Source organism: Vigna angularis, chromosome 11, assembly GCF_016808095.1.
Source record: "Vigna angularis cultivar LongXiaoDou No.4 chromosome 11, ASM1680809v1, whole genome shotgun sequence".
NCBI classification, from domain to species: Eukaryota; Viridiplantae; Streptophyta; class Magnoliopsida; order Fabales; family Fabaceae; genus Vigna; species Vigna angularis.
The window spans coordinates 18381850-18407791 of record NC_068980.1 but is presented as its reverse complement, the minus strand read 5'-3'; the positions used below and the strand labels follow the sequence as shown (position 1 = coordinate 18407791).

The 25942-nt window shown below is 35.8% G+C and overlaps 3 protein-coding genes across 13 annotated transcripts; 1 reads left to right on the top strand and 2 right to left on the bottom strand.

Moving 5' to 3' along the window:
* The first annotated feature begins 5507 nt into the window (after nt 1-5507).
* On the top strand, nt 5508-13514 carry LOC108334186 (serrate RNA effector molecule). Of its 2 annotated transcripts, none has more exons than XM_017569889.2 (12): nt 5508-6029; nt 6756-6880; nt 8161-8212; nt 10318-10392; nt 10492-10566; nt 10682-10729; nt 10892-10960; nt 11043-11843; nt 11932-11977; nt 12299-12540; nt 12633-12812; nt 13205-13514. In XM_017569889.2, the coding sequence occupies exons 1-12, from the start codon at nt 5698-5700 to the stop codon at nt 13263-13265; spliced, it is 2106 nt and encodes a 701-aa protein (XP_017425378.1). In that variant the 5' UTR covers nt 5508-5697; the 3' UTR covers nt 13266-13514. The 2 variants fall into 2 exon arrangements, with proteins under 2 accessions (XP_017425378.1, XP_052726366.1); XM_052870406.1 differs by having other exon boundaries at nt 5515-6029; nt 6753-6880.
* Nucleotides 8309-15288, bottom strand: LOC128194717 (uncharacterized). Of its 10 annotated transcripts, none has more exons than XR_008246049.1 (5): nt 15163-15288; nt 14768-14819; nt 8988-9061; nt 8769-8902; nt 8309-8578 (listed from the first exon to the last, which is right to left on the bottom strand). XR_008246049.1 is itself a non-coding variant. In XM_052870407.1 (5 exons), exons 1-5 carry the CDS (start codon nt 15196-15198, stop codon nt 8528-8530), a joined length of 333 nt encoding a protein of 110 aa, XP_052726367.1. In that variant the 5' UTR covers nt 15199-15288; the 3' UTR covers nt 8309-8527. The 10 variants fall into 10 exon arrangements, 4 of the variants coding, with proteins under 4 accessions (XP_052726367.1, XP_052726368.1, XP_052726369.1 ...); XR_008246051.1 differs by having other exon boundaries at nt 8769-8872; XM_052870407.1 differs by having other exon boundaries at nt 8769-8888.
* A 123-nt stretch (nt 15289-15411) lies between these two features.
* On the bottom strand, nt 15412-18473 carry LOC108332433 (pentatricopeptide repeat-containing protein At1g11290, chloroplastic). The gene has a single exon (XM_017567696.2). The coding sequence runs from the start codon at nt 18024-18026 to the stop codon at nt 15582-15584; it is 2445 nt and encodes an 814-aa protein (XP_017423185.1). The 5' UTR covers nt 18027-18473; the 3' UTR covers nt 15412-15581.
* Nucleotides 18474-25942: the final 7469 nt, after the last annotated feature.

Genomic DNA, 25942 nt, shown 5'->3' with positions numbered 1-25942 from the left:
TCCTGGGCGACACGGTGATGTGCTGAAACGCTGGACGCTTGGTCAGCTGGACGCTCGTCACGTGTAGAGAGCGCTCGGTCACGTCATGCATAGGCGCTGATTTGGTTACAATAACTGGTTATGTTGTTAGACCTATGTGGTTATTTCTGAATTTTATTTTGTACAACAATATTACTGGTTAAATTCAATATCAAAGTTTTAATTCTTTGATGCAGTAACTGGATATATGGACAATTTTATTCGGTTATTTACTGAATAGGTTATGTACAACAATACAAGTGTTCAACTTCAATTTCAATGTCAAATATTTTTCGTATAGTAACTGGTTATCTGTTAAGTTTTATATGGTTATTTGCTCAATAACTTTTGTTCACTGCATGTTCTGCTAATTTAGTTAATAGCTTATGTACACAAAATGGACATTGGTCATTTAACACCTCCTGGAACTACATTGGACATTGGTGATACTAGTGCATAAGTAATGCAATTTGTGATCCTTCATTATACATAATAAACAACTTAAAAAACGATAACAAAAATTGTTTCATATTCTATCATATTCCACCAACATCATTACAAGTTATATCCTACTTCATGACTTCTTGATTTGCTATAGCATTCCACAGTTCTTCATTACTGTACTTCTATGCATATTTCCTTCATGTAATACCCAATCACAAACCGTTTGTTGTCGAATAAGTTGTAATTGCTCCTGCATTGATATTATAGTTGTGAAATATTATAATTAATAACCTGTTTTCAAGAACCATATAAAACAATACAAACATATACTTAAAGAAGACCAACCGTTGTGTAATCGGGCATTTTTTTGCCATCAAATTTAGGTTGGTTGTCCCATAACTCCATATATTTCATCACCAACAAACCACAATCATACCTACACATTAAACTAATATTAGAAGGATCACATATGAGACAACCTAATACATTGGTTATGGATAAGGTCACTAACGTATTTGGTTGAATTGGCAAATCTTCTTTAATGACCTTCAATTGTCGCTCCTTACAATTTGCTTCATTATCTATCATATTGAATAACTCTTGCAAACAACCGACCTTGTAAATTTGTATTCAACACATTCATTAATATTGTACACCTTTTACTCTAAAATAATACTTCCATCAAAATAACAAGTCTACAAAACAACTTCTCTTACCATTGCCTTGTCAATACCATATCTGGTCCGCCTCTTATGACCAAGAGAATCTAAAATGAAAAATTCCCTTGATTGGCAATTGACACAATAGCACCACCAATGGTCATCACTCACAGTAGGCACAAACAACTACAGAACCACAACCACAAACATCAATATAGTGAACAACACATGTTATGATAAAGGTATAGGTTGAAGTACTTACAAATTCAGAAATTAACAAATGATTTAATGAACAACTCTGAGGTTGGAAGAAATTATGGTAATCTATTGCTTCCAATAATTCTCTCTTTTTTTTAGGAATCTTCATTCTTTCAATGATCGTTGTCTACAAAAATTGCATCAGTAACATTAGTTCAAACATACGTACTTCACCAAGGTCAAACATCAATGAATAATTAATGTACCGCAAAAAATGGATTGAAACAACATCGACTGATCATTCCTGATTTATGCAATTGATTTAACACAAGCATCGCAGTCGCAAACAGCATAACCTACACCAAAAGTTCATAACCAATCACTGAATATCCTTTTCACATTTATATTTCATTATAATAAAATAATGTAGCATTTTTCAATCTTAACCGTTCTATATACTCCTCACATAGTACTTCTACACAACAACTTTCGGGTATTTGAACTTACGATGTTATCAATTTTTGCACGAGGTCGAAAGCATTGCAAGTCTCCTCTGGTTAAGATGTTGTTAGAAACCTCCACAAGCGCTCTATATACAAAACAAATTCCTCATAAATTTCAATCATAAAAACATTTATACATAATTTTTTGAATTTTTGGTTCCATTGAGTTATGTATAACTTACACATCAGCATCATTACAAAGTGATGAAGTGCAGGTGGTGTAAACACTTCTAAAATCAATGTTGTCCTGTCTGGAAGCTCCCTCTATTCCCACATCCACAAAATTGACAATAGCTAAATCATTCATTTTGTCAGCTGTGGATGGTCCCTCCATACCATCATTAAAAGATGGCATTTCATTCTGTACTTGTTCTTCAAGACGTCTTATTTTCATTTGTAACTCATCAAGCCGTTCTGCATGCTTGTCAACTCTTCTCCTCAATACTCTCTGCTCTTCCACAAGTCTAGCAAACTCTACGTTCTCATCATTTGACTCAGGATTACTTTTCCCACCATAAGTTTGTGATTCCTTCATTTCATCATTTTGTAATTGCTCTTCAGACAAGTTGCATTCCCACAATATCTTCAAAACAAAATAGAAATTTTAACAACGCTAATAAATCATATTAATCAAAATAACACAACAAATGTAAGCATTATATAAAAAAGTATGGAATTACCTCTGTTTGTTGAAAAGTTAATTTGATTTTTTTCCTTTTATCTTTAATAACAACCCAATGAAGAAATCGGGGATAAATACATCGTCCATCAAGATGATACAAACTGATGTGTTCAACAACCCACAACTGTAAAGTTCATTACAATAGTTATATCTCTTTCAAAAAATATCATTATTTATTTTGTAACAGTTAAATAAATGAATGTATAAACATACCTGCAAAACTGTTGCACACCCAGCCATGTGTATAACTTCGTGGTAAGATCTGCTATTGTATTTATTGCATGCCCGATTCAAACTACTTACTATCAAACCATGTACAGCATCACCCCAATTGTATATATTTAGACCATTAATGTTATCTAGTTTACTAAAAGGGACACTGTTTATCACATTACTATTCCTAGGAAAATAAAATGCTCCAAAACCTAACAAAATATACAACCTGCAAAACATGTCAACACTTCTTTTGGATTTAAATGTCTTATGCTTCATCTTTTCCATTATACTTAAAATTGTGATGTCCTCATCCTTAAACAAGTCATTGACAATGCCACCGACATCATTCTCTAAATTAACACTCTCACCAACATTAGGTAAACCTAAAAAAAAACAAACTTCATCAACTCTAAAAGGCACTAAATTCTCCCTAATCCTAAACGCCTTATGAACCACGTCCCACCTACTGATTAACTCTATAAGAATAGGGCTAGAAATAACCATATCATCAACCATATCCACCAACCACTTGAAAGGTGTTGACTTTAAACGTTCCTTTTGAAAGGATGATAGGCAACCGTTCACTTGAACTATATGTTGTGTCTGGACTCGATGCCTAACTCTAAGTGAGGCCTGCAAGTATAAATCAAACCATATGTTACTTAATTCAATACAACAATGTGCATATTTAATAGTAAATTAATAAATATACACCATACTTACCATTTCATTGACTTCTTTGTCCATACTTACCATCTCACTTGACAGTCACATGTTCAAATTAATAAATTGGTTAAATACAATTTATCAAACTAATGCATGCATAAAGTGGAATCGTGATATTAAAATTTCAACATTGACCACTTACTGTACCAAAAAATACAATGTATCTAACTAATGCATGCATAACTAACCATAACACCACTTATTGCACTTTAAAATGTGGACATTGATATTGTATATAAAAACTACTACAGATGTACAAAAACTGATTTACAAATAACCACATCCGACTAACAAGATAACCAGCTACTGCAGGGAGAATATTGCAATCTGATTTCGTTTGGGAGTGGAAGAAAAGGTTGTCCTGCAAGCTCACTGGCTTAGCAGGTTGTGAAGGGTCTCATTGTTTCTAAGGCTCTCATTGTCTCATTGAATATAAAAAACTTCTACGGGAGTACAAAACCAGATTTACAAATAACCACATAGGATTAACAACATAACCACTTACTGCAGCTCATTACTCAACTCATGCATGCATAAAGGGTCTTAAAAACCCACCTCAGTCAACGACATAGCGACAAAAACAAACTCAAAAGTGTAAAAAACCACCTCCCCAATTTTAAACCAAATGGACCCCGTATCACGCCTACACCCTAGGGTCAAAATGAAACTCAAAAGTCTCAACCTTTTTACTACTCTGCTTCCTGTCGCACCACACATAAAGCTCCTACATAAAACACGTTACCAGCAAAGCAACCCCAACCCCACCTCCAACATAGAACACATCACCAACAAACCAACCCCACCTCCCATCAACCCAAAAATCAGAGATTGGTCCCCCACAACCCCACATCAATAAACCGATGTAGCAAAAAATTACATTGCGACAAAAACTACACAGCCTAAGACAGAAAATAAAAAATCAAAAACCTGTACCGTAAAATCCGAAGACGAAACGCGCGACACAAATCGATACACCAAGCACACGCCTCCACAATAAACCAATGAAGCGCCTCAATAACGTTCACAACAAACGACTAAGGTGTCTGAAAGATGAAGCTGAGAACCATATGACAGTGGTGGAAATCGAGTTTCTTAAGAAAACTCAAATGGGGATTTCGATTCTGAAAAAACAAACCCTAGTAGGTGTTTTTCCACTTTTACCCTCCATCACTTTGCAGTTTTTTTTGAAAAAAGCTGACGTGGACCGTGTCAAATGAGTGTAAGTGACACGTAGGCGTGTCACCCTATTACTACTCTTATCTTTATGGTATAATTATCTTCACAGCTTGGCTATTTCCATAGCCAAACTATCTCAAAAATTTCACCACAACATCACCTCCACCCAGTGCCACCATGATGTCACCTACACCAACAACCACCACATGCCTTCATCGTTCAGTCATATCACTATAAAACTCAACTCACATTTTGTTCATTATAAAACATGAAGAGCTCTCACATATCAGAGAGAGGTGAATTGTGTAAAGTAACATATTTTACTTACAAATCTTTTCACATAAAAATAATAAAAAATGTGGTTGACTCTATTAATTCGTATTTGTTAAGCGATTGGGTTGAAACGAAGAATAGTAAATAATATAAATAATTTAATGGTTATCTCAAATTACAAAATTCAATTATACTTAATAAATTAAAAAAAAATGTATTTTTTAAATGTTTATATTATTTTTGTTTATTGATAATGCATTAATTCAATTTAAAATAACGGTTATATAAACAATAAAATTAAAAGGAAAAGAAATCATAAAAAACAAATCCCCTTTATATACATAAAAAACATACAAATATACATATACATATAGACAGAAGAAGATATAATCGTATTTCTGCTTTATAGTCTGGTATATATATATATATATATATATATATATATATATATATATATATATATATATTAATAAACATTTGATATGATTGAAATTTATAATATTATTAATTTATCTCGTTCTTGTTTAATTAAGTATTATTATCTTTTTGATTTCTGTAAAAATAAACTTAAAAGATATATATAAACCCTAATTAATTATCTCGTACTAAATGCCTTTTGATATCCAATTTACGATTTGTATGTGAACCACCAATTCACTGCATCTTTCACTTTCTTCTCCCAACGACACACCACACTCATCTTAATCTCATTTGCAACAAAACCAAACCAAAACCTAAATCTTCAATCTTCAATTGAATTGGGATTAGGTTTTTCTCTCCATCGATTCCTCTTCTCTCAACCATGGCTGAAGTCATCAACATGCCCCCCGAATCTCTCGATCAATCTCCCTCTGCTTCCGCTCCTCCTCAACCCCCTCCACCAGCCACTTCCGCCGCCGAAGATGACCCTCCTCCGCCGCGCCGCCGAGACCGCCGCGACGATCGGGAATTAGACCGCCACCCCAACCGTAGCCGCGATTACTACGACCGCGACAGGGACTTCAAGCGCCGCCGTAGCCCCAGCCCTGGCTACCGCGACCGCCGCTACTCTCCACAGCCGCCATCGCGCCGCTCGCCTCCGCCGTACAAGCGGTCTCGGAGGGGCAGCCCCCGTGGTTATGGAAATGAGGACAGGTGATACCAGCTTTTGCCGTCATTTTTGAAGTATATGGAATTTTGGTTTGTAATATAGGGAATTAGGTCTTTTTTATTTTCAAGCTAGATATTTATAATTAATAATGACTGTTTGGGTTGAGCACATGCTAAGTAAAATAGCATTGGAATTAGGTCATGTATGTTAGTGTAGTTTATTTTAATTTAGGGGTTTTGACGTAAAAGGTCGTGTTTTTATTGTGGTGGGAACTGTTGGTTGAATTGATTGTTTATGTTGCTGAAAATGAAGAAACCCTCATGGATGGGAAGTGTATATGTTTTTTCCTCAATGACATTTAGTTAGATGGGAAATTAACCCTCTAATTCACAAGGGAGTTCAGGTTTCTTTGGCGGAACCCTGGACTTTATCTATTTTCTGACTTTCTAATTTCACCTATTGTAGCATGATTACACAAAGACGAGTGTTTTTATGTTGACTAAATGATGTGCTGATATATTCATGCTATCCTGTTATTATTTAAGTTTATGTTTAAAGGACACAATATTCTCAGAGATGAATGGTTATATGTTGACTGTGTTATGTGATTTCATGCTGTCGTGAAATTATTCAAATTGTTTATAGGTAATACTTTGGAAGTATTTTTTTTTTTCACCTTTGAATTTGTTGCTTTACTTTCTTTTTATCATGGGCTATGTGTCACACTTTATGCTGATAGTTTATTTATTAATTGAATGTGGTTAAAGCAGATTTGGGTATGAGTATTTTGGTGGCTATGAACGGGGAGTGGGTGGAAGAACTGGTTATGCGGATGAGAAGTCTTATGGCAGGCTTGCACATCGATCTGTTGGGGGATATCATAATGGGATGTCTGGTATGTTAATAATTTTTAATTTGTAATTCCCTTGGGTTTTCCTTTCATAGTGTAGGTGACATTTATAACTCAAATTTCAATTTTGTTCTCTAATCGAGCTATGTTAAACACATTTTCCCACTCTGCATACTGAAAAATAACTGCACATAATATAATAGTTTTTTATGCTCTTCAATTTCATTTGTTTGTGTTGCTTATGATGGGAGTTAAATTGGTTATATCATGTTTGTGTAGACAATGTGCATATTGTTTTGTAGATTATTCCATAGGTGTACCATTGAATCAGCATGATTAGTGCAGATAGAATGTTAATTATACATAGTATATAATCTCTTCCATTGCAACAAAAATAAATATTACTGTCCTACAATTCATTACGTATCCTATGCTGCTTTTTAGTTTATTCAGTGTCCTTTTTGTGCTATTGTCAAACATAAGCTGATACATTCACCATACAGCATGAAGTTCTGTGTACAAGTTTACATTTATTTGTTTGTCAGGCAACAAATTATCAGATTCTTTGACTTCAATACATATTGTAGTTAACTGTTCTGTCTACGGGTGAAAAATGCTGATGTTAATTGTTCTAGGTTCTTAAAATACTAAGATTGACATCTGCAAGGAGGAGGCGAATGATCATATACATATTAATAGTTCTTATAGCTCCCACCATATTTTTTTTATTTTCTTGTTTAAATATGCCAGATGTCTTGAAATATTAATTATAGAAAAAAAGATGGTCATAAGTTAGACAGTTTCAGCTTCTAGAGTGTTTAATATGTAATACTTAGGGCGTGTTTAATGAAATTTTAGGAAAAAAACTTCTGTCTGGAGAATATGCTGATATTATGGATGAGTTATTATTGTGAGCCAGCTTATGGAAGCCTTATTATTCATTAGTGAATTTACTGATAGTCAACTATCTAGATTTGTTTATTTTGCTGTGTGGTAAAGTTGTAACATTTACAGTCCTTTTTACAATTTGACAAATTATTGATAGTATTTTCAGAACTGATTCCAAGGTTTAATAATATCTTTACATGTATAAGTTCAGTTATGCTTTGTTCTTTTTGAGAATTCATGACAACGCTCCTATTGGCCTTAACATTTGAAGAAAATATAAAATCAGACATTTCAATATAAGAAATCAATCTCTTTCACAATATTTTCCTTTCAAGGTTTGTTGTAGATCAACACTTTTATGCTATTAAGTACATACATTCCTCTGTTTTTACCCAGATGAAGTCAGCTTACTGTCAGTATGTTCCTGTATTTTGCAGATGTGGATATTAATCGTGGTTATACAGATTTGTCAAGTGGAGGTGCACAAAGGTTAGCCTTTTCTTTTTTAAGTTAAACAATGCACGAATAAATATACCGGCCTTGTTTCATCTATTCCTTGTGCTACATCTGCTACAAAAGAAAATATGGTGAAGGATCCAATAAACTCTTTAGAACATTGCAGGAGTGGAACATAAGCATTATAGGTTATTGAGAGTTTTTTGTATCATCGCAGATGACATGTTTACTTTGTGCCCTGAGTTGAGATCTCTTCTACTATTTGTTGAGCAATTTGGAGACGTGATTATTAGAGGAATTTGAAATGTGTGTTACAAGCATGTGCATATTGTGCAGCTCAGTTATCCTTTATCCATAAATAAGCATCTGAAATATGGATTCCAATGCACTCTGCAAAGACTGAAGTAATGCATTAAAATATCCGTGACTGAAATGGCATTCAAATACAAAGATACCTTTTGGCAAAGGAAAGTTTAGGAAGAAGCTATGATGTTATGGCAAGTTAATTTCTGGAAAGGAACAGGAACAGTTGTTGTCTGAGAACACTAAGGGTCTCTTTGGGAGAATTGGTAAAGAGGGGAAATCTTACAACTCGTATGGTCTCCCTCCCTTTTTCCTTTTCCACTTCTTTCAAACAGGCCCTGAGTCTTCTTCGATGGTTGGTGAAGATTGGTTTCTGCAGGACTGGTGCTTCTATATTCATTATGAGCTTTATAAGAAAAACTATATTCAGACAAACAATCAGTCCAGACAGGATAATGGTTAAAAGAAAATCACTGAGTAAAAATGTCATAGAAAGTAGCCAAACCTTAATAAGAGTTGAATAACTCAGATTTAAGTGAACAATGTATTTTTGCCTTAAGTTACTGTTACAATTTTCTCCTGTATTTATAGAGTACAGTAGTGCAGAATACAAAAGGTCAGGAAACCCTAAAACAATATTCTTTAAGATTTTGTAAATTGTAAACATTCTATTTCACACCGTAATTACTTTTTTATGTTATTTATATTCAATACTATTTATTGACTTGGAGTTGTTTACTACCATCATAAATTATGCTCTTATTTGATCGGTTGATTTTTATTTTCTCCATCTTGTTAGAATTCTCATTAGTCTTGCTTTTATGTGTTATTTTTCCTTTGGATATGTAGAAGTTCTACTTGCATTTGGTTCCTATCTTATTCCTGCAAAAAATAGCAGTAATATTTAATTAAGGAGTTAATTTTTTTTTCTGTACACACGGTATTGAAACATTGTGCAAACTTGTATTATTTGTACGGAGTTTAGAAATATGCATGTTGGAGTTCCATCGACTAAAGATAATTAGTACAAACCTCATCTTAGAAGGTTATTATGTGAGATTGAATTAGGTTTGAATTTTATTTTCTAAAATGGCATCATATCTTATCCTAACATGGTTTGTTGGGCTTAATGTGTACCGATATTGCATCCCACTCTATTCTCATGCTTGAGATGTGTGGTCCTTAGTCAATTTTGTGAGATTGAGTTAAAGATTAAAGTCTACTTTTTTAAATTGCAAAACAATTCAGTTACATTTGATTGTTTGTCCTCGTGTCAATGAGTTCTTACCCATTTAGGTACAAAAGGATGGCATATTTTGTTATAATCAACAGAAGAAGTTTCAGCATGCCACTATGTATTGATTCTGTCCTTATTACAATTTGGCAATGGAGTTTCCTGTTCTCTTTTATTGTTTCCACCCTCTTTTGTGAATTCAAATTTAACTTTTTTTAACCTCGTGTCCTGTTCTATTATGCTATAGAAATATACTAAATGGTAAAAAAAAGAATCTGTAAGTTATACTTTGTCTCATATTAGCACATGTACTGACCAGTATTATTTTCTTCCCTATGCTGTATTCCCAACCTTGTGGGAAGTTGTGCTTTGCGTTTGTGCTTAACTTTTGCAAAATTAATATACCTAATTGTATCTCCCACTTTTGGGGAATTATCACTATATAGAAAAAGTAAAATTGAATTTATTATTTATTTAAATTCTTACTTTTTTTTTTTTCTTTCTTGAAGTGTATTTATAGCAGTTTTTATTTGAAGTGTTGGTTATGTTACTAATTCACGGGGAAGTCTGTTTACAGTTTAGATGTTTTCAATTATTTCAGAGAGGGGTTGATGTCCTATAAACAATTCATTCAGGAGCTCGAAGATGATGTACTGCCAGCTGAAGCTGAGCGTAGGTAAGTGTTGGAATATAATATCCTTTTCATTTCGCATAAGCTCACAAAATAACTTATTGGATAGTTGTTGACTAATTATATGCTATTTATTTTTCTTAGGTATCAAGAATACAAATCGGAGTATATTTCTACCCAAAAACGAGCTTATTTTAATGCTCATAAGGATGAGGAATGGTATGAGTTTTCTTGGTGAACTGCTAACATTTTTATTTTGATTCTTGGGTTATCATCCTGCTTCAATTTCGTGTGCAATCTTCTGATCTTTCCTTCTTTTGATTCTTTTGTGTAGGTTAAAAGATAAGTATCATCCAACAAATTTACTAACAGTAATTGAAAGGTGAGTTTTTGCAGATTTTTCTAATCAAAACTGAGTGAAGCACCCTCTATACGTTGATGGAACATATAATAGAGTATTTAGTTGGGTGGTTACTAAATATCATGGTAAATTAATATTTTGAAATACTTTTTTATTGATCGTCTCTGCCACATCATCTTTTAGGAGGAATGAAAATGCTCGACGACTTGCAAAGGATTTTATTCTTGACTTGCAGAGTGGAACGTTAGACCTGTATGTTTTTGCTCTTTCTCACAGTTTGCTTTTGACTGCTCTTCCTAATATTTTGACTTATGATAATTTTCAATCAATACAGAAATCCTGGTTTGAATTCCTCTTCGTCCAGTAAATCAGGGCATGCCAGTGAACCTAATTCAGAGGAAGAAACAGATGGTGGCATTAAGCGAAGAAGACATGGTAGGGGACCTAATAAAGATAATGATTTCTCAGCTGCACCCAAGGCTCACCCTATCAGTTCTGAACCTAGACGGATACAAGCAGATATTTTAAAAGCTCAGGCTGTTGTTCGTAAGCTTGACATGGAGAAGGGTATTGAAGATAATATCTTATGTACTAGTGACCACAACAGAAATGGTGACAAGTCTCACAGTGGATCTGTGGGCCCCATAATAATAATCCGAGGCTTAACATCTGTTAAGGGCTTAGAGGGTGTTGAGCTATTGGACACACTTATTACATATCTTTGGCGCATTCATGGTATTGATTATTATGGAATGGTTGAGAATAATGAGGCCAAGGGTTTTAGACATGTGAGACCAGAAGGAGCAGGGCATGAAGAAACAAGTAAATCAGGTTCCGAATGGGAGAAAAAACTTGATTCATTTTGGCAGGACAGGTTGAATGGTCAGGATCCAATGGAATTGATGACTGCCAAGGAGAAGATAGATGCTGCTGCAGCTGATGTGTTGGATCCATATGTTAGAAAAATTAGGGATGAGAAATATGGGTGGAAGTATGGTTGTGGAGCTAAGGGCTGCACAAAGCTTTTTCATGCGGCTGAATTTGTGTACAAACATTTGAAGCTAAAACATCCCGAGCTTGTAATGGAACTGACATCAAAATTGCGTGAGGATCTTTATTTTCAAAATTACATGAAGTAAGTATTATTTAAGGCTTCTTTTATTTAGTGGTTAGCATTGCTTGTGTTGGTGGACCCGCTTACAGTGCCCTTTCTTCCATTGTAGTGATCCTGATGCTCCTGGTGGAACACCTGTCATGCAGCAACCTCAGGTAGTCTAGTTATTTTGTTAACCAGGCAGTTATATACCTTGAAGATTACTCTATCTTTGTTGTCCATCAAAGTATGTTATAGAAACGTTTTGATGTTCAGGTTTTGGTGAGTGTTTATCTGTATCGAGGCATTTTAGCATCATTACAGATGTGGTCTGCACTGTTTTCTGCATTTCCCTATGAATATCTATTGCTATATGGGAAAGTAGCCCGATATATCAGTTGTTAGGAATTTATGGCTTTTGTATACCCGTGTATTTTTGTATAATGTCAGTAAGGATTGATTTTCAAATGCTCAGTGCCTTTTTGTTCTGCTTTTAGAAGGATAGGTCTCTAAAGCGAAGATTAGGAGGTTTGGAGGGCCGATTGAAGGATGACCGTGGTAACAGGCGAGACCAGGACGCGAATGACAAAATGAATGGAGATAATAGTTCCCCATCCAATGAAAGGCAAATGGGAAACCATGATGAAGCAATGTATGATTACGGAGGGCCTGGTGTACCTCCATTTACCTCAGATATGCCCCCTCCTCCGCCAGTTTTGATGCCTGTACCTGGTGCTGGGTTGGTTTCCCTTCCCATTTTTCTGATTCCAATCCACTTTATTTCTTTAATTGAGGATTTGTTGGTACTTAAATAAATTTTCAATTACACAGGCCTTTGGGACCCTTTGTCCCTGCTCCACCAGAAGTTGCAATGCAGATGTTAAGGGAGCAAGGAGGACCGTCGTATGATGCCTCAGGAAGGAAGATGCGATCTGGTCCTCATATAGGTGGACCAGGGCCTATAATTGCTGTCCCTCCATCCTTTAGACCAGATCCTCGACGGATGCGAAGGTAATTATTATGCTGTCTTTTTACCTAGACATTCCCTTTCAGGATACAAATCATATTACCTCTTTCCTGTCCATATTATTCTGCAGACTTTAATCTGCAACCCAACCCAACTCTCTATGCCCTTTTTGAACTAGTTACATATTATTCAGTGCTAAAGATATTCATGCCTTACTAGTTACATATTTATTTATTTATCCCTTTGTAAGGAAAGTTCATTACTTTACTCAAGATATTTCTTTATTAGCTTATGTTCTGGAAAAAGTTGATGGGAGTTCAAGGATTTTCATGTCATTATATAACTCTGTGCACTTGCCAGATATGGGCATTTACTTATTTGTTGTCTTCTATCGATTGTATGAAACATTTACTGATTTTTCCAAATGGTGGTGCAGCTATCAAGATCTGGATGCCCCTGAAGACGAAGTAACTGTGATAGACTATCGGAGCTTGTAGGAGTTGGTGGAATTCATCTAACTTAAATGATTTTACACTTTCTTGATGAGAGCTGCAGTCTACCCTTAGCGGGCTTAGGGTTCATTTATTTGGTGCATTTGTGTGAGTCTTATTTTCTAATGTGGAGAGCCGACGGATCTAACTTTGATGATGTTGTACTCGAGATAAGATTTGTAGAATTCATTCACAAAATGTCATATGATGTGAAAGGATAATTTAAAAATATTAGCCGATTTGTTATTTACTGGATAATGGTGTGCTTAGCATCATGTGAGTGAAAAGTTACTTGGTAAATGAAAACTTCCACTCATAATTTATTTCAAGTATATTCTGAATTCTTTTGAGATAATTCTAATGTGCGTAGAGTGAAAGAGAACAACACTAAAGTTTACATCTTTTAAGAGAGATTATTTATTCCGTTGGGTCGAGTGGTTGAGTTAAACAGGGAATTTGATGGATGGGGCTGAGTAGGGTTAAATCATGTTAAGAATAGGCTTTTTCTTCTGTGACTAAATTTTAAAATTTATACTTTATTTTAAGTTAATGTGTACACCTTTCATCATGCAATCACCAATCTTATTAAAATAAAATAAAATAAAGTAAGGACTAAACCAAAATGGATAAAAATGACGTGTAAGAACTAGAGATGATTTTAAGTATAAGTAGAGAAATAAATGTGTAGATAACACATGAATCATTAAACCTTTTTAAAACTCTGGTAGATTACAGGAGTAGCACGTACAAGAGGCAGACATTAGAATTACATTTCAAGATTTCATAAATAGGGCATAGAATCAAATTACATCACTACGAGTTGCATGAATTCTTAGACCATTCCATAACTTTATTAGATAACTTTATCTCAAAAATTTATCATTGAATTAATGCTTTATCAAATAAATCATATCTACAATTTATTATACATTAATCCACATTTAATATTCTATTGATATCTTTCAAACAAAACGTAATATATATTTTTAAAACATAAAAATAAAAATTGTTTGACTATGTTCTAAATAATTATTCAACTTTGACAAAAATTGATATAATCAAGCCAATATATAGTTATACCCAGTAGTTGGAATAATAAAAATCACATTCTATATAAAGTTATTGATGGTTTGAAAGCTGATGTAAATTGTAATTTATGGTAGTATAATTTGATTCATCTCTCTCTTTCTCTCTGTGAGATCAAAACTTCCAGTAAAAGTATAATCAATGAAGGAATTTCTTTTTCTTATTAAGGTTTAACTACTTTGATTTATGGTAGTAAACATTTAATCTCAGATGATATGAAAAACTCTCAATAACCTATAAAGCTTATGTTCCAATCCTGCAATGTTCTAAAGATTATATTGGCTCCTTCACCATATTTCCTTTCTCAACTACCATCGTGTTGATTGAACTTCTAGCAGATGTAGCACGAGGAATAGATGAAACAAGACAGATACATTTATTCGTGCATTGTTTAAATTAAAGAAAGAAAGAAAAAAACTGACCTTTGTGTACCTCCACTTGACAAATCTGCATAACCACGGTTAATATCCACATCTGCAAAATAATAACTCACTCATTCTATCAGCATATTATCTAGACAGTGATTAATGAATATGAAGTAATCAAATCACAAACACATATAATGGACCTGTTCAGTTGAATTATTTATAAGGACAAAACATTTAAAATTTTAAAACGGTTTACAAAATTTAGTTTCCGGGAGAAAAGTAAGAACTGCACAAAAAAGTATTTTAAAACAAAGGGTTATATCAGAGAAGCTTTTTTCCTCAAATTTCATTGAATTCAAACACACCCTAAGTATTACATATTCAACACTGTAGAAGTTGAAACTGATGGAAGAACTAAAATCAGAATAAAGGTTACTCATATATCCTACCTGGGAGTGGACAAGAAGAGTTGGCAGTGAGATCATATTAGAGATATTGATGAAAAAGCATCCAGTTATTCAACTGGATGTTAGTTTTCTATTTTTGTTGCTTGAACAGGGGAAGGCTTAGAGCCTATATATAGTAGTCGTGTCTGTTTGGTATGTGAGATAATATTCAAGATCAGTTTTACGTTTAAGCTTATCCTTATCTTTTCTTCATATGCAACAAAATTCAATTGATACAAGAAAAAGTCTAGAGAACACTAATTTATTGGTAAGATATTAATGAGTATCGTACGTAGGAATACAACAATTTATTCCATTAAGAGGGAACAGAGGAATAATGTTGCAAAGCTGCATGAAATCAAATTGCAGTTCATGCTAAAAAATTAACACAGCAATTGATGACGACAAAGGTTTCTATTGATTCACCAGTAATCCTTACAAGAACAGCTTCCATTCTTGAAATGATGGAACCGTCGTAAATCACGCACAATTATTTCCCTCCCTGTCACAAGTGAAATGTACTTGGTGGCTTCATGGCAATCACCACAAACTCTTAGATTCTTCCTAATCTGTATTGTTGTGCCACGGCTTGTATTCAGAAGTCCAAATGCAATGGCAAGCCTCTCACTATGGCTACTGACCAATTGTTCCTTCACATCTTCTTCTACATCATGAATTGAATCAGTGTCGGGCACATACCCAGCAGCCTTGATCTCATCTCCAAGAGTGTCAAGGTATGCATAAATTCTTTTGGATTGAGGATGATTAGTACTTCCTGAGTAGAATGTATGAACTTCATTTCTCAACTCAACCAAACTGCAGCCAGGAGTTTTCTGGATCCGTTTCTTCTCCATGGCTGTCCTTACCTTAGCAACCTTTTCCCACATTGAAGCCGATGCATACATGTTGGAAAGCAACACATGATACCCTCCCTCATCTGGGTCTAACTCAAATAGTTCATCTGCAACTTTCTCACCCAATTCTACATTTTTATGGATTTTGCATGCACCTAGCATTGCACCTAAAACGGTAATTCCTGGTTTGACAGGCATATCCTGGATGAATTCCCAAGCATCATCTAGCCTTCCAGCACGACCAAGGAGATCAACCATCGCACCATAGTGATCCATTGCAGGTTTCAAGCCATAGTTTTCCTTCATGCTTTCAAAGTAATAGAGTCCCTCTTCCACTAAACCTGAGTGACTACAAGCTGCTATAACAGAGAGAAACGTTATCTCATTTGGCTTAACAGATCCCTTCTGCATTTCATCAAAGAGATCCAGTGCTTCTTTTCCATGCCCATGTGTTCCATATCCATCAATCATTGCATTCCATGTTATCACATGTCGTTCTTCCATCGTGTCAAAAAGATTTCTTGCAGTTTGAATGGCTCCACATTTGGCATAGGTGTCCACAAGTGCTGTACAAACAAAGACATTTTTGTCCATCAAAGCTCTTATAGCAAGTCCATGAATCCACTTAGCCTGCCGGGTAACTGATAAATCTGCAAGAGCAGTAATTACACTCACCAATGTAAAGGAATCGGGTTTGATGTCATGAGATTGCATCTCACAGAATAGATTTAAAGCTTCATTTATGTATCCATTTTGTGCATAACCTAATATCATGGCATTCCATGTAACGACTGTTTTCTGTTTCAGATTACCAAACAGTGATGCTGCAATATCAATCCTCTTACACTTTGAATACATGGATATCAAAGAATTCATAACTGACACGTCAGAACCAAGTTTCTTTTCCTCCAACAATCTATGAACAAATCTCCCTCGTTCTAGATCACCCAAATTAGCACAAGCATGCAAAGCCCCCATCATACTAACGTTAGTCGGTTCCACCCCCTCATCCAACATCTTCAAAAACGTCGAAAACGCTTCTTCAGATTCCCCATTCTGCTCATAGCCATTAATCATCGTATTCCACGAAACAACATTCCTGCCACTCATCCCCTTAAACACCAACCTTGCATTCTTCACAGACCCACATTTGAAGTACATGTCCAGCATCGCTGTCCCAACATTAACCATAGACTCAAAGCCAGCTCTGAAAGCATAACCATGGACAGACTTTCCAATCTTCAAAGCCTTGACATCCGCCAGGGCTGGCAAAACAGTGACCAACGTGATGGAATCTGGCTTCTGGCCAGCCTCCTGCATCTGCAAAACCAGCTGCACAGCCCTCCTGGCAAGGCCATTCTGTGCGAACCCCGCCACCACCGTGTTCCACGAAACCAAGTCCCGCTGCGGCATTCTCTCAAACATCTTGTACGCATCCTCGACCTGCCTGCACTTGGCATATAAATTCACCACAGCAGTCATGGCAAACAAATTTGACTGAAACCCATTAGTTATGACCATCCCGTGAACCTCCCTCCCCCTCCTGAGATCCAAACTGTCACCGCACAGCTGCAACAAGTAGGTGAAGTCATACACCACTGGACTCACCTCATCATACCTCATCCTACCATAAAACTTCAGGGCATCACGTAAAGCTGAGTTTTTCGTGTACCCTTTGAGCATGGTGTGGTAAAGCACGTCGAGCTTGTGTTCCACAGTCTCGAAGACACGTGCAGCTTCAGTGATGCTGCTGAACTTGCAGAACAAACTGATGAGCTTGGTCTGGAAAAAATGTTCGTCGTAGAAACCGATTTTGATGACAAGGGGGAGGATTTGGTGAAGCTCTTTGAGGGAAGTGCAGAGTTCTAAGAGTACGGCGGAAGGGTGTCTGTAGACATGGGAAGGGATGAAAATTTTTTGGTAAAGAGGGGCTGGTGTTGGTATTTTTCTGGTGTTTGGGTTTGTGATGTTGGGAATTGGTGGGGGACGTAGAGTGATGAATTGGGTACTCATTCTACTTTGAGGTGTCTCAACTTGGACGCAATGCAAAGGTACCCAAGTTCTTTGGATTCATACGTAAGAATCGAACTCATGTCTGCATGAGCTCACAGACATTTTTTATATATTCTTTCGGTGCAGTGGAGGATAATATTTTGGAAATGAAGGACTGTAATAAAATTAGGATGTTAATAGCTCTGAAACAGTAGCATCATGTTCTGGTGCGGCTCCACCTATTCTAGGGTTTTGCGTAGCGAAGTGGTTTAGTGTGGTTGTTGTAAAACATGCTATGAAGAGAGGCATAAGGACATTTTGCATCATAATTTTGGGTTTTCAATTATGCAAAATGAAATTTACAACTGTAAAGAAGGAACCTTGAATTAGAAGATAATGATTGAAAACTGAGGATTCCTATCTAGGAAACTTATTTGACTTTGCTTGCTATTTGTTTAGATGTTTTGTTTAGGACACCTATGGATTTTTATTGTTAATTATGAATGTCATTAATCTTGATTGATTTCTATCATTCGTAATTGAAGATACCTGTTATATATAAAGTTTCAAAATAGCAGCTATCTCAATTGTAGCCTACAAAATAAGCTGATATAGGTTGTTGGGGGTGTTTTGCTTGTTCCACAGTTCGGGTGGTAGAAGGTCAGAGACCTTCTTCTCACACTTGCCTTTGTTCCCTGGTTTCTGATTATTCTATTGCTTTTATTGTGTACCTATTAGGTTTTTCTTTTTAATGATCTGACACATGAGGGTGTAAATCTGTTGATTAGAATGATTAATTGGTGGAAGTTGTTATAGTATTTAGATACAGAGTATTGAGCTTGTTAGGATGCTTGATTTTGCTTCTTTTATATGCCTATATCCATCACACAGATAGAACTGGTGGAGAATCTCAACTGCGCTTGAACTTCAAGAGTTTGAAGAGGAGAACATTCAAATCCCCCCACCACAGGGAAAAGGGTCTCCTCGAGCAGCAAAATGCAGACCCAAGCGGACAACATCACTAATTGACGAATTCTTAGACGAAATTTCCATCTGAGACATGTATGTTATGTAGCTTATTATAATTTATAAACATTTAGTGGTTGTGAAAGTGTCTACCATCTTTTTTATGTAAGTGCAATGTTTAGATGGTTTTATCTTTTGTTTATTTTGAGAAAGAAAAATAATAAGACTGGCTGGTTAACAGAAACTCTGTATCTTAAAGATGTTTGTTTGATTATAGTATTTCCTTCCATTGAACTTGAAGCCTGCCACAACTAAAATTACATAATCAATGCTCAGAATTCTTGTTGCTACTTCTCATGAATCCACTGAATATAGTTCTTATCACTGAGTAAAAAGTTTATACTTCCATAACATTGATGTTTGGTGCTTGTGCAATGGGTCTTATGTATGCTTCCTTTTGTTATTCTATTTGGTTGTAAATAATTTTCTGTACCAGGTTATGAAATATGGCAATGAGAGCCAAATTGACTTAATTGTTGTCAAGGTGGGTGGTATTGTTGGTAAAAGTACTTCACTTCCTTCTCATAGAGAGTCACCAAATCAACTTGTCTTGTTTTCAACATTTCTTCCACTAGGTGTAGATTTAGTGAACCAGTATTCTAGCCGTGGAATACTAAAGAATTTTGGTTCTCATTCATCATTGAACTATGGCCATCATACCAGTTCATAAACTAAAGACTTGAAGCAAAAGAAATTGAAGTAAAATCTTCTTCTACTAACAACAACCTTCAAATCTAGTTTAAAGTATGATATATGTGCAGAGAAATTTCTGCTTGGATATTGTTTTAGTTGCAAGGTCGAGTTACCAAAGACTTTCACAATTTGCTGTCTTTCATTGTCCGGTTTCGCTCCTAGGTCCCCTGTCTCGCTCTTCCGTCTGGAGGTGTACATGTTAAAGGTTCTCCGATGTCAAAGTCAGTATGTGTACCGTTCGACAATTCAATGTAACAGTAATAAATGCACATTAAATGCGAACCATCTATCTCTTACCTTTGACCTGTATTTATAGTTTTCGCCATGGATATGGGATTAGTGAGATGTTAATCATGGCCCAATTTCAGTCCAATGACTTTAATCGTTGTTTACCTTAATCTTTGCGTAAATGACTACAGAGTTTTTACAGTCGTTCGTTCTTGACCGTCCGGTCAGAGTGAAGATAATTCTATGATCGTCCAGCCAGATTAACTATCCCATATCATTATGACCGCCCGGTCCATCTGGTACAGATATGTTCATGACCCTTGATCGCATAAACATCTTCTTTGGCCATGCTAGTGTTATTCTCATGAAAGCTTAGAAGGGATGAGACAATGCTGTTTTGTTTTCTTTTCATCCTTGTCCACAAGTCCCTACTATGCTTTCATGGATTAAATAATAAGGACCTAATTTTATGTATGGACCTACATTATAAGGAGAGAAACTTGACTCTTTCAGTCATTTCAAAATGGCTAGAGCAACTTTTCCATTGGTATAAAACCGTGAGAGAACCATAGGAAAATAGTATTGGTGCAGCCTTTTCAATTATTACAACTGAATGCACCATACCAAGCAATTATTTATTATTTCATCCAAACCTTTCACTGCACCATTAGTAATTCTCTTTATTTTTTTTTGTTGTTTTTTGTTTTATGAATAAACTTAAACAAGAAACCCATTCTGCAACAACATCGTTTATTGATTTTCATCCAAATGTAAAATGATATTTTTATTTATCTTATCCAAATAGAATATGGTTAGAATGGTTGTTCCATAAATATATCTGGACAAAGATTCATGAGTCATCCAGACAGAGCCCATCAAGGATTATTTTGAGAGGATGAATGGGGTCCAACATATATCTTAATGTTAAAGTTATCTTAACTCCCTTAATTTATTTCAATTTATTAGATAGGACTAAGTCAATAACTTGGTTCCTACAATTTAGGAGCAAGTCAGTTTTCTACGTTTTGCTGAAATCTTGCTTACATGGGTGTTTTCTGTTTTATTTGAATTATTATAAATGTATTATTGCTATATTGAATAAAATAAGTTCATTTCCTTCATTTTGAAAAGTTACGCATAGTTCCACCGTGTTCCATCTTTTGCTCCTCTATTATTTTACTTTTCTTCTATATGCCCAACAAATTGGTATCTAGAGCAGTCTTCTTATAAACATGTGAAAATAAGTTCTAAAAAAAGTTTCAACCAAGCAACACCTCTTGTCTTTGATGGGAAACTATGATCTCTGGGTTGTAAAAATGGAAGCTTACCTGAAGGCTTTGGATCTTTGGAAAGCTGTTGAAGAGGATTTCGAAGTACTTCTGCTGTCAGACAATCCCACCATGGCCCAGATCAAAATTCATAAGGAGAAAAAAACCAGAAAGCAAAGGCAAAATATGTCTCTTTGTGGTGTTTCGACAACCATTTTTACTAGAATCATGACTTTAAATACAACAAAAAAAATCTGGGATTATCTAAAGGAAAAATATGCAGGAGATGATAGAATTTGAGGCATGCAAGTGTTGAACTTGATGAGGGGATTTGAGCTTCAAAGGATGAAAGAGTTTGAGACAATTAAAGAATACTCAGACAAATTACTTGGCATTGCTAACAAGGTAAGATTACTTGGTACTAATTTTTCTGATTGTAGAATTATCGAAAAAATCCTTGTAACAATGCCAAAAAGATATGAGGCATCCATACCACTCTAGAGACCACAAAGGATTTGTCTAAGATTTCTTTAGCAGAAGAAAAACTTCAAGAACAATCAACCAACAAGCACCGAAAACATGACAAACAAAGGCAAGGATAAAAAGAAAAATTATCCACCTTGTCAACATTGCGGAAAAATGGGACATCACCATTTAGATGTTGGAAAAGACCAGACGCAAAGTGTAGTAAATGCAATCAGCTTAGACATGAAGCTATAATTTGTAGAAGCAAACTTCAACAACATGAAGATAATGCCCAAGTTGTTGAGCAAGATGAAGAAGATCATATTTTTTCTGCACCGTGTTTTTCAGTAAAGAGTAGCTCAGAATGCTGACTGATTGACAATGGGTGTACCAACCAAAGGACGTGAAGCCCACTAAAGTCTCGAAGGTCAGAATAGGAAATGATAACTATATTTCTGCAAAAGGAAAAGGAACCATAGTAATTTCAACGAGCTTAGGTACAAAAACAATCTCAAATGTTCTTTATGTACCTGACATTGACCAAAATTTGCTAAGTGTAGGTTAGTTGATGGAAAAAGGGATTTAAAGTGTCCTTTGAACATCATTATTGTCTTATCTATGACATTGCTGGCCGGGAAGTTCTAAGATTCATATGAGAGGTAAAAGCTTCTCATGTGAACTAATAGAGGAGGAGCAAGTAACCTATTACACTCAATTCAGTCCCACAGAACTCTGGCGTAAGAGACTTGGTCATTGTCACCTTGAAAGAATGCTAAAAATAAGGAAGAATGACATGTCAACAGGTGTACCAATACTTTATGATAATTTGCCAAATTGTAATGCTTGTTCATTTGGTAATCAAAACATAAAGACTTTTCCCAAATCAGCTTGGAGAGCCTCTCAAAAGTTGCAGCTAATTCACACTGATGTAGCAGGACCTCAAAGAACACCATCACTACAAGGTAGTCTCTATTATTCATAGATGATTTTACAAGAATATGTTGTATTTTTTTCTTAAAATTCAAGCATGAAGTGATTGGAGTATTTATGAAGTTCAAGAAAATGGTAGAAACTCAAAGTGGCTACAAGATTCAATTCTAAGATCAGACAATGGGAAGGAATATACATCAACAAAATTCAATCAATTTTGTAAAGAAGCAAGGATTGAGCATTGTAAGGTTCCTTTATTCAGGGAACCAAAACATATTTCTCTCTTCTCACTCACACTCTAAACAATAAAAGATAAAATGTATGTATATGTATTTTATTCAATCTGTAATGTATAGAAAAAAAAAATACAAGTAAGTGTCCTCCCCTCCAAGGAAGTCTCCCTTCCTCCATTGGAAAAGATGTCCAGTTTATACCCAACCAAAAATATCTGATAACCCTCTCTCCTTTTATTATGTTTCTTATTTATAATCTCTCTCTCTCTACTAACAAACTAACCTCCTTTCCCGCCTTTAATCCGCCCCCTTTATTCCTCTCACGTATACCTTTAACTTCCTAACATTGCCCTCCTCTCTAACATCAACCTTGTCCTGAAGGTTGAAGTCAGGGAACTGCTGTCGGATGTAGTGTTCCTCCTCCTAAGTGGCACCTTCCAAACTGCCCTCTTGCGATTGTATTAAGACTTGGGCTATCTCCTCCCCTTACTATTGCTGATTTCTTCGCTGTAGCACTTTTAGAGATGTGTATATGGGTCTGTCATCCTGTAGTTCAGTTGGTAGGGCTCCTTTAACCTGATGTTCTCCTATAGCTAACTTTAGCGGGGAAACATGGAATATAGGGTGTATTCTTGATGTTTCTGGTAGCTGCAACCGAAAAGCAACAGGTCCTATTTGTTTCTCCACCAGGATTGGTCCATAATACCTTGTTGAGAGCTTAGGGTGTAGTCTTGTAGACATAGACATTTGTCTATAAGGTCTGATTTTAAGGAATACTCAATCTCCCTCCTTGATCTTGGCCTCCACCCTCTTCTTATTGGCATAGTGTGTCATCTGGTCTTGAGCTCTGGCCATATGATATGTGAGTTGCTTCAAAGTCTCATCATGTGTTTACAAGTCCTGGGCAACTACTTCTACCACTGTTTCTCCAGGTATGAAGCGTGTCACTGTGGGAGGGGGTCTTCCATACACTGTTTCAAAGGGTGTGCACTTGGATGCTCCTTAGTAAATGATGTTGTACTAATATTCAGCCAGAGGGAAGACCAAACTCCAACTCTTGGGCTGTTCGAAACTAAAACAACGCAAATATGTTCCCAACACCCTATTCAACACTTCAGTCTGCCCATCCGTTTCTGGATGATAGGCAGTGCTCATCCTCAGTCGTGGTCCCTGCAAGTGAAAAATGTCCTTCCAAAATCCACTAAAAAAGGTGGAATCTTGGTCACTAACAATGGTTATAGGTATCCCATTGTCGCAATCGGAAATCGCAACGGGACGACGATCCAAAAAAGAAAACGGGTTTTAGAAAAAGAGATTTGGAGTCGCCACCATAATTTATTTTGGAAAACTACGGAAAAACCATAAAATGATAAGACACGGTCCACGAAAACCAGATTCTAGGTTCGGAAGTCGGTTACGCGTAGGGAAGGTGTTAGCACCCTACAACGCCTGCCCTAAGGTAGTACCTTTAACTAAATGCACGAATATGATGTGGTTTTCAAAATGTTTAACTATCCCCTAAAATAAAATTCTAAATAAACAAAGTATTTTTTTTTTTGTTTTTTGAGCCCGACAAGGATTAACCTTGCTCCTACGTATTCTCATTCAGAACGAGAAATCAGGGTTACGTAGTTCTTTTAGAAACTGCTTGAAAATTTTGTTTGATGAATTGTTTGAGAAATTGATGATGGATAAATTTGGATTTTTGGGGAAGTGAACCTGACAAAGACTAGCCTTGCTCCTACGTATCTCCACTTTTGATGGAGAATCAAGGATCACGTAGTTCTGGCTAGCAATATTGTTTGTTCGTTTGAAAGTATTGATATTTATAGTTTTTGTAGATTTTATATTTTTTGGTATTTTTTATTTAAGAAAGAGAAAAGGTTTTTAGCACAAGGACGATGCGTGCGATCACACGTGTGCTTAACCTTTAAAACGTATTTTTGTACTTTATTTGAGAAAAGAAAAAGAAAAGGTTTTAGCACAAGGACGATGCGTGCGATCACACATGTGCCTAAACCTTTAAAATATTTTATTATTTTATTTGAGAAAAGAAGAAGAAAAGGTTTTAGCACAAGGACGATGCGTGCGATCACACATGTGCCTAAACCTTAAAAATATTTTATTATTATTTGAGAAAAGAAGAAGAAAAGGTTTTAGCACAAGGACGATGCGAACGATCACACATGTGCCTAAACCTTAAAAATATATTTTTGTTTTTTCTTTTATTTAAGCTCTAAACGTTGTATTATTAAAAATAAAAAAATAATAAAAATAAAATAAATACAAAATACAAAATAAAAATAAAAATAAAAATAAAATAACTAAATAAAAAAATGAAACAAAATAAGAAAAACAAATGAAATAAGATAAACAAAATGAAAGAAATAATAAAAAAAACAAATAAGTAAATAAAGCAAATAACGGGGGGCCCAAGGGAGTGCCGAACAGACGCTGGTAAAGGATTCAGAATGACGAGCGGACGTTGGGAAAGGAGGCTGAATGACGAGCGCTCTTTGGGGAGACGACGAACGGGCGAGGTGAAAGGAGGCCGAATAACGAGCGTTCGAAAAAGGCAGAATAACGAGCCTTCGTTAAAGGCTGAATAACGAGCGTTCGAACAAGGGGCATAACGAGCGTTCGTTAAAGGCTGAATAACGAGCGTTCGAACAAGCGGAATAACGAGCGCTCGGAAAAGGCTGAATAACGAGCGTTCGTTAAAGGCTGAATAACGAGCGTTCAAACAAGCGGAATGACGAGCGTTCGTTAAAGGCTGAATAACGAGCGTTCGAACAAGCGGAATAACGAGCGTTCGTTAAAGGCTGAATAACGATCGTTCGAACAAGGGGAATAACGAGCGTTCGGAAAAGGCTGAATAACGAGCGTTCGGACAAGGGGAATAACGAGCGTTCGTTAAAGGCTGAAAAACGAGCGTTTATCTCTGGGCTTGGCCTAGCACTGGCCCGGGGTGGCTTTTCTGACCTAGAATTTCCTAGGGGTTCAGCATTTCCCTTCCATTCCTCACCCACTCAGATCCCACACTTTCCCGTAAGCTCACTCCCTCAACTCACGCACTCTCCAGGGACCCAAGGTC

Excerpts from the sequence above, each read along its gene's own strand:
- LOC108334186 (XM_052870406.1), top strand. The coding sequence starts at position 5,698 with ATGGCTGAAGTCATCAACATGCCCCCCGAATCTCTCGATCAATCTCCC. Across the intron at positions 6,030-6,752 it reads GGTTATGGAAATGAGGACAG|CAGATTTGGGTATGAGTATT; the intron begins GTGATACCAGCT and ends ATGTGGTTAAAG. Across the intron at positions 6,881-8,160 it reads ATATCATAATGGGATGTCTG|ATGTGGATATTAATCGTGGT; the intron begins GTATGTTAATAA and ends TGTATTTTGCAG.
- LOC128194717 (XM_052870407.1), bottom strand. The coding sequence starts at position 15,198 with ATGATCTCACTGCCAACTCTTCTTGTCCACTCCCAG. Across the intron at positions 14,820-15,162 it reads CTCTTCTTGTCCACTCCCAG|ATGTGGATATTAACCGTGGT; the intron begins GTAGGATATATG and ends ATTATTTTGCAG. Across the intron at positions 9,062-14,767 it reads TCAAGTGGAGGTACACAAAG|GAGAAAATTGTAACAGTAAC; the intron begins GTCAGTTTTTTT and ends CTATAAATACAG.
- LOC108332433 (XM_017567696.2), bottom strand. The coding sequence starts at position 18,026 with ATGAGTACCCAATTCATCACTCTACGTCCCCCACCAATTCCCAACATC.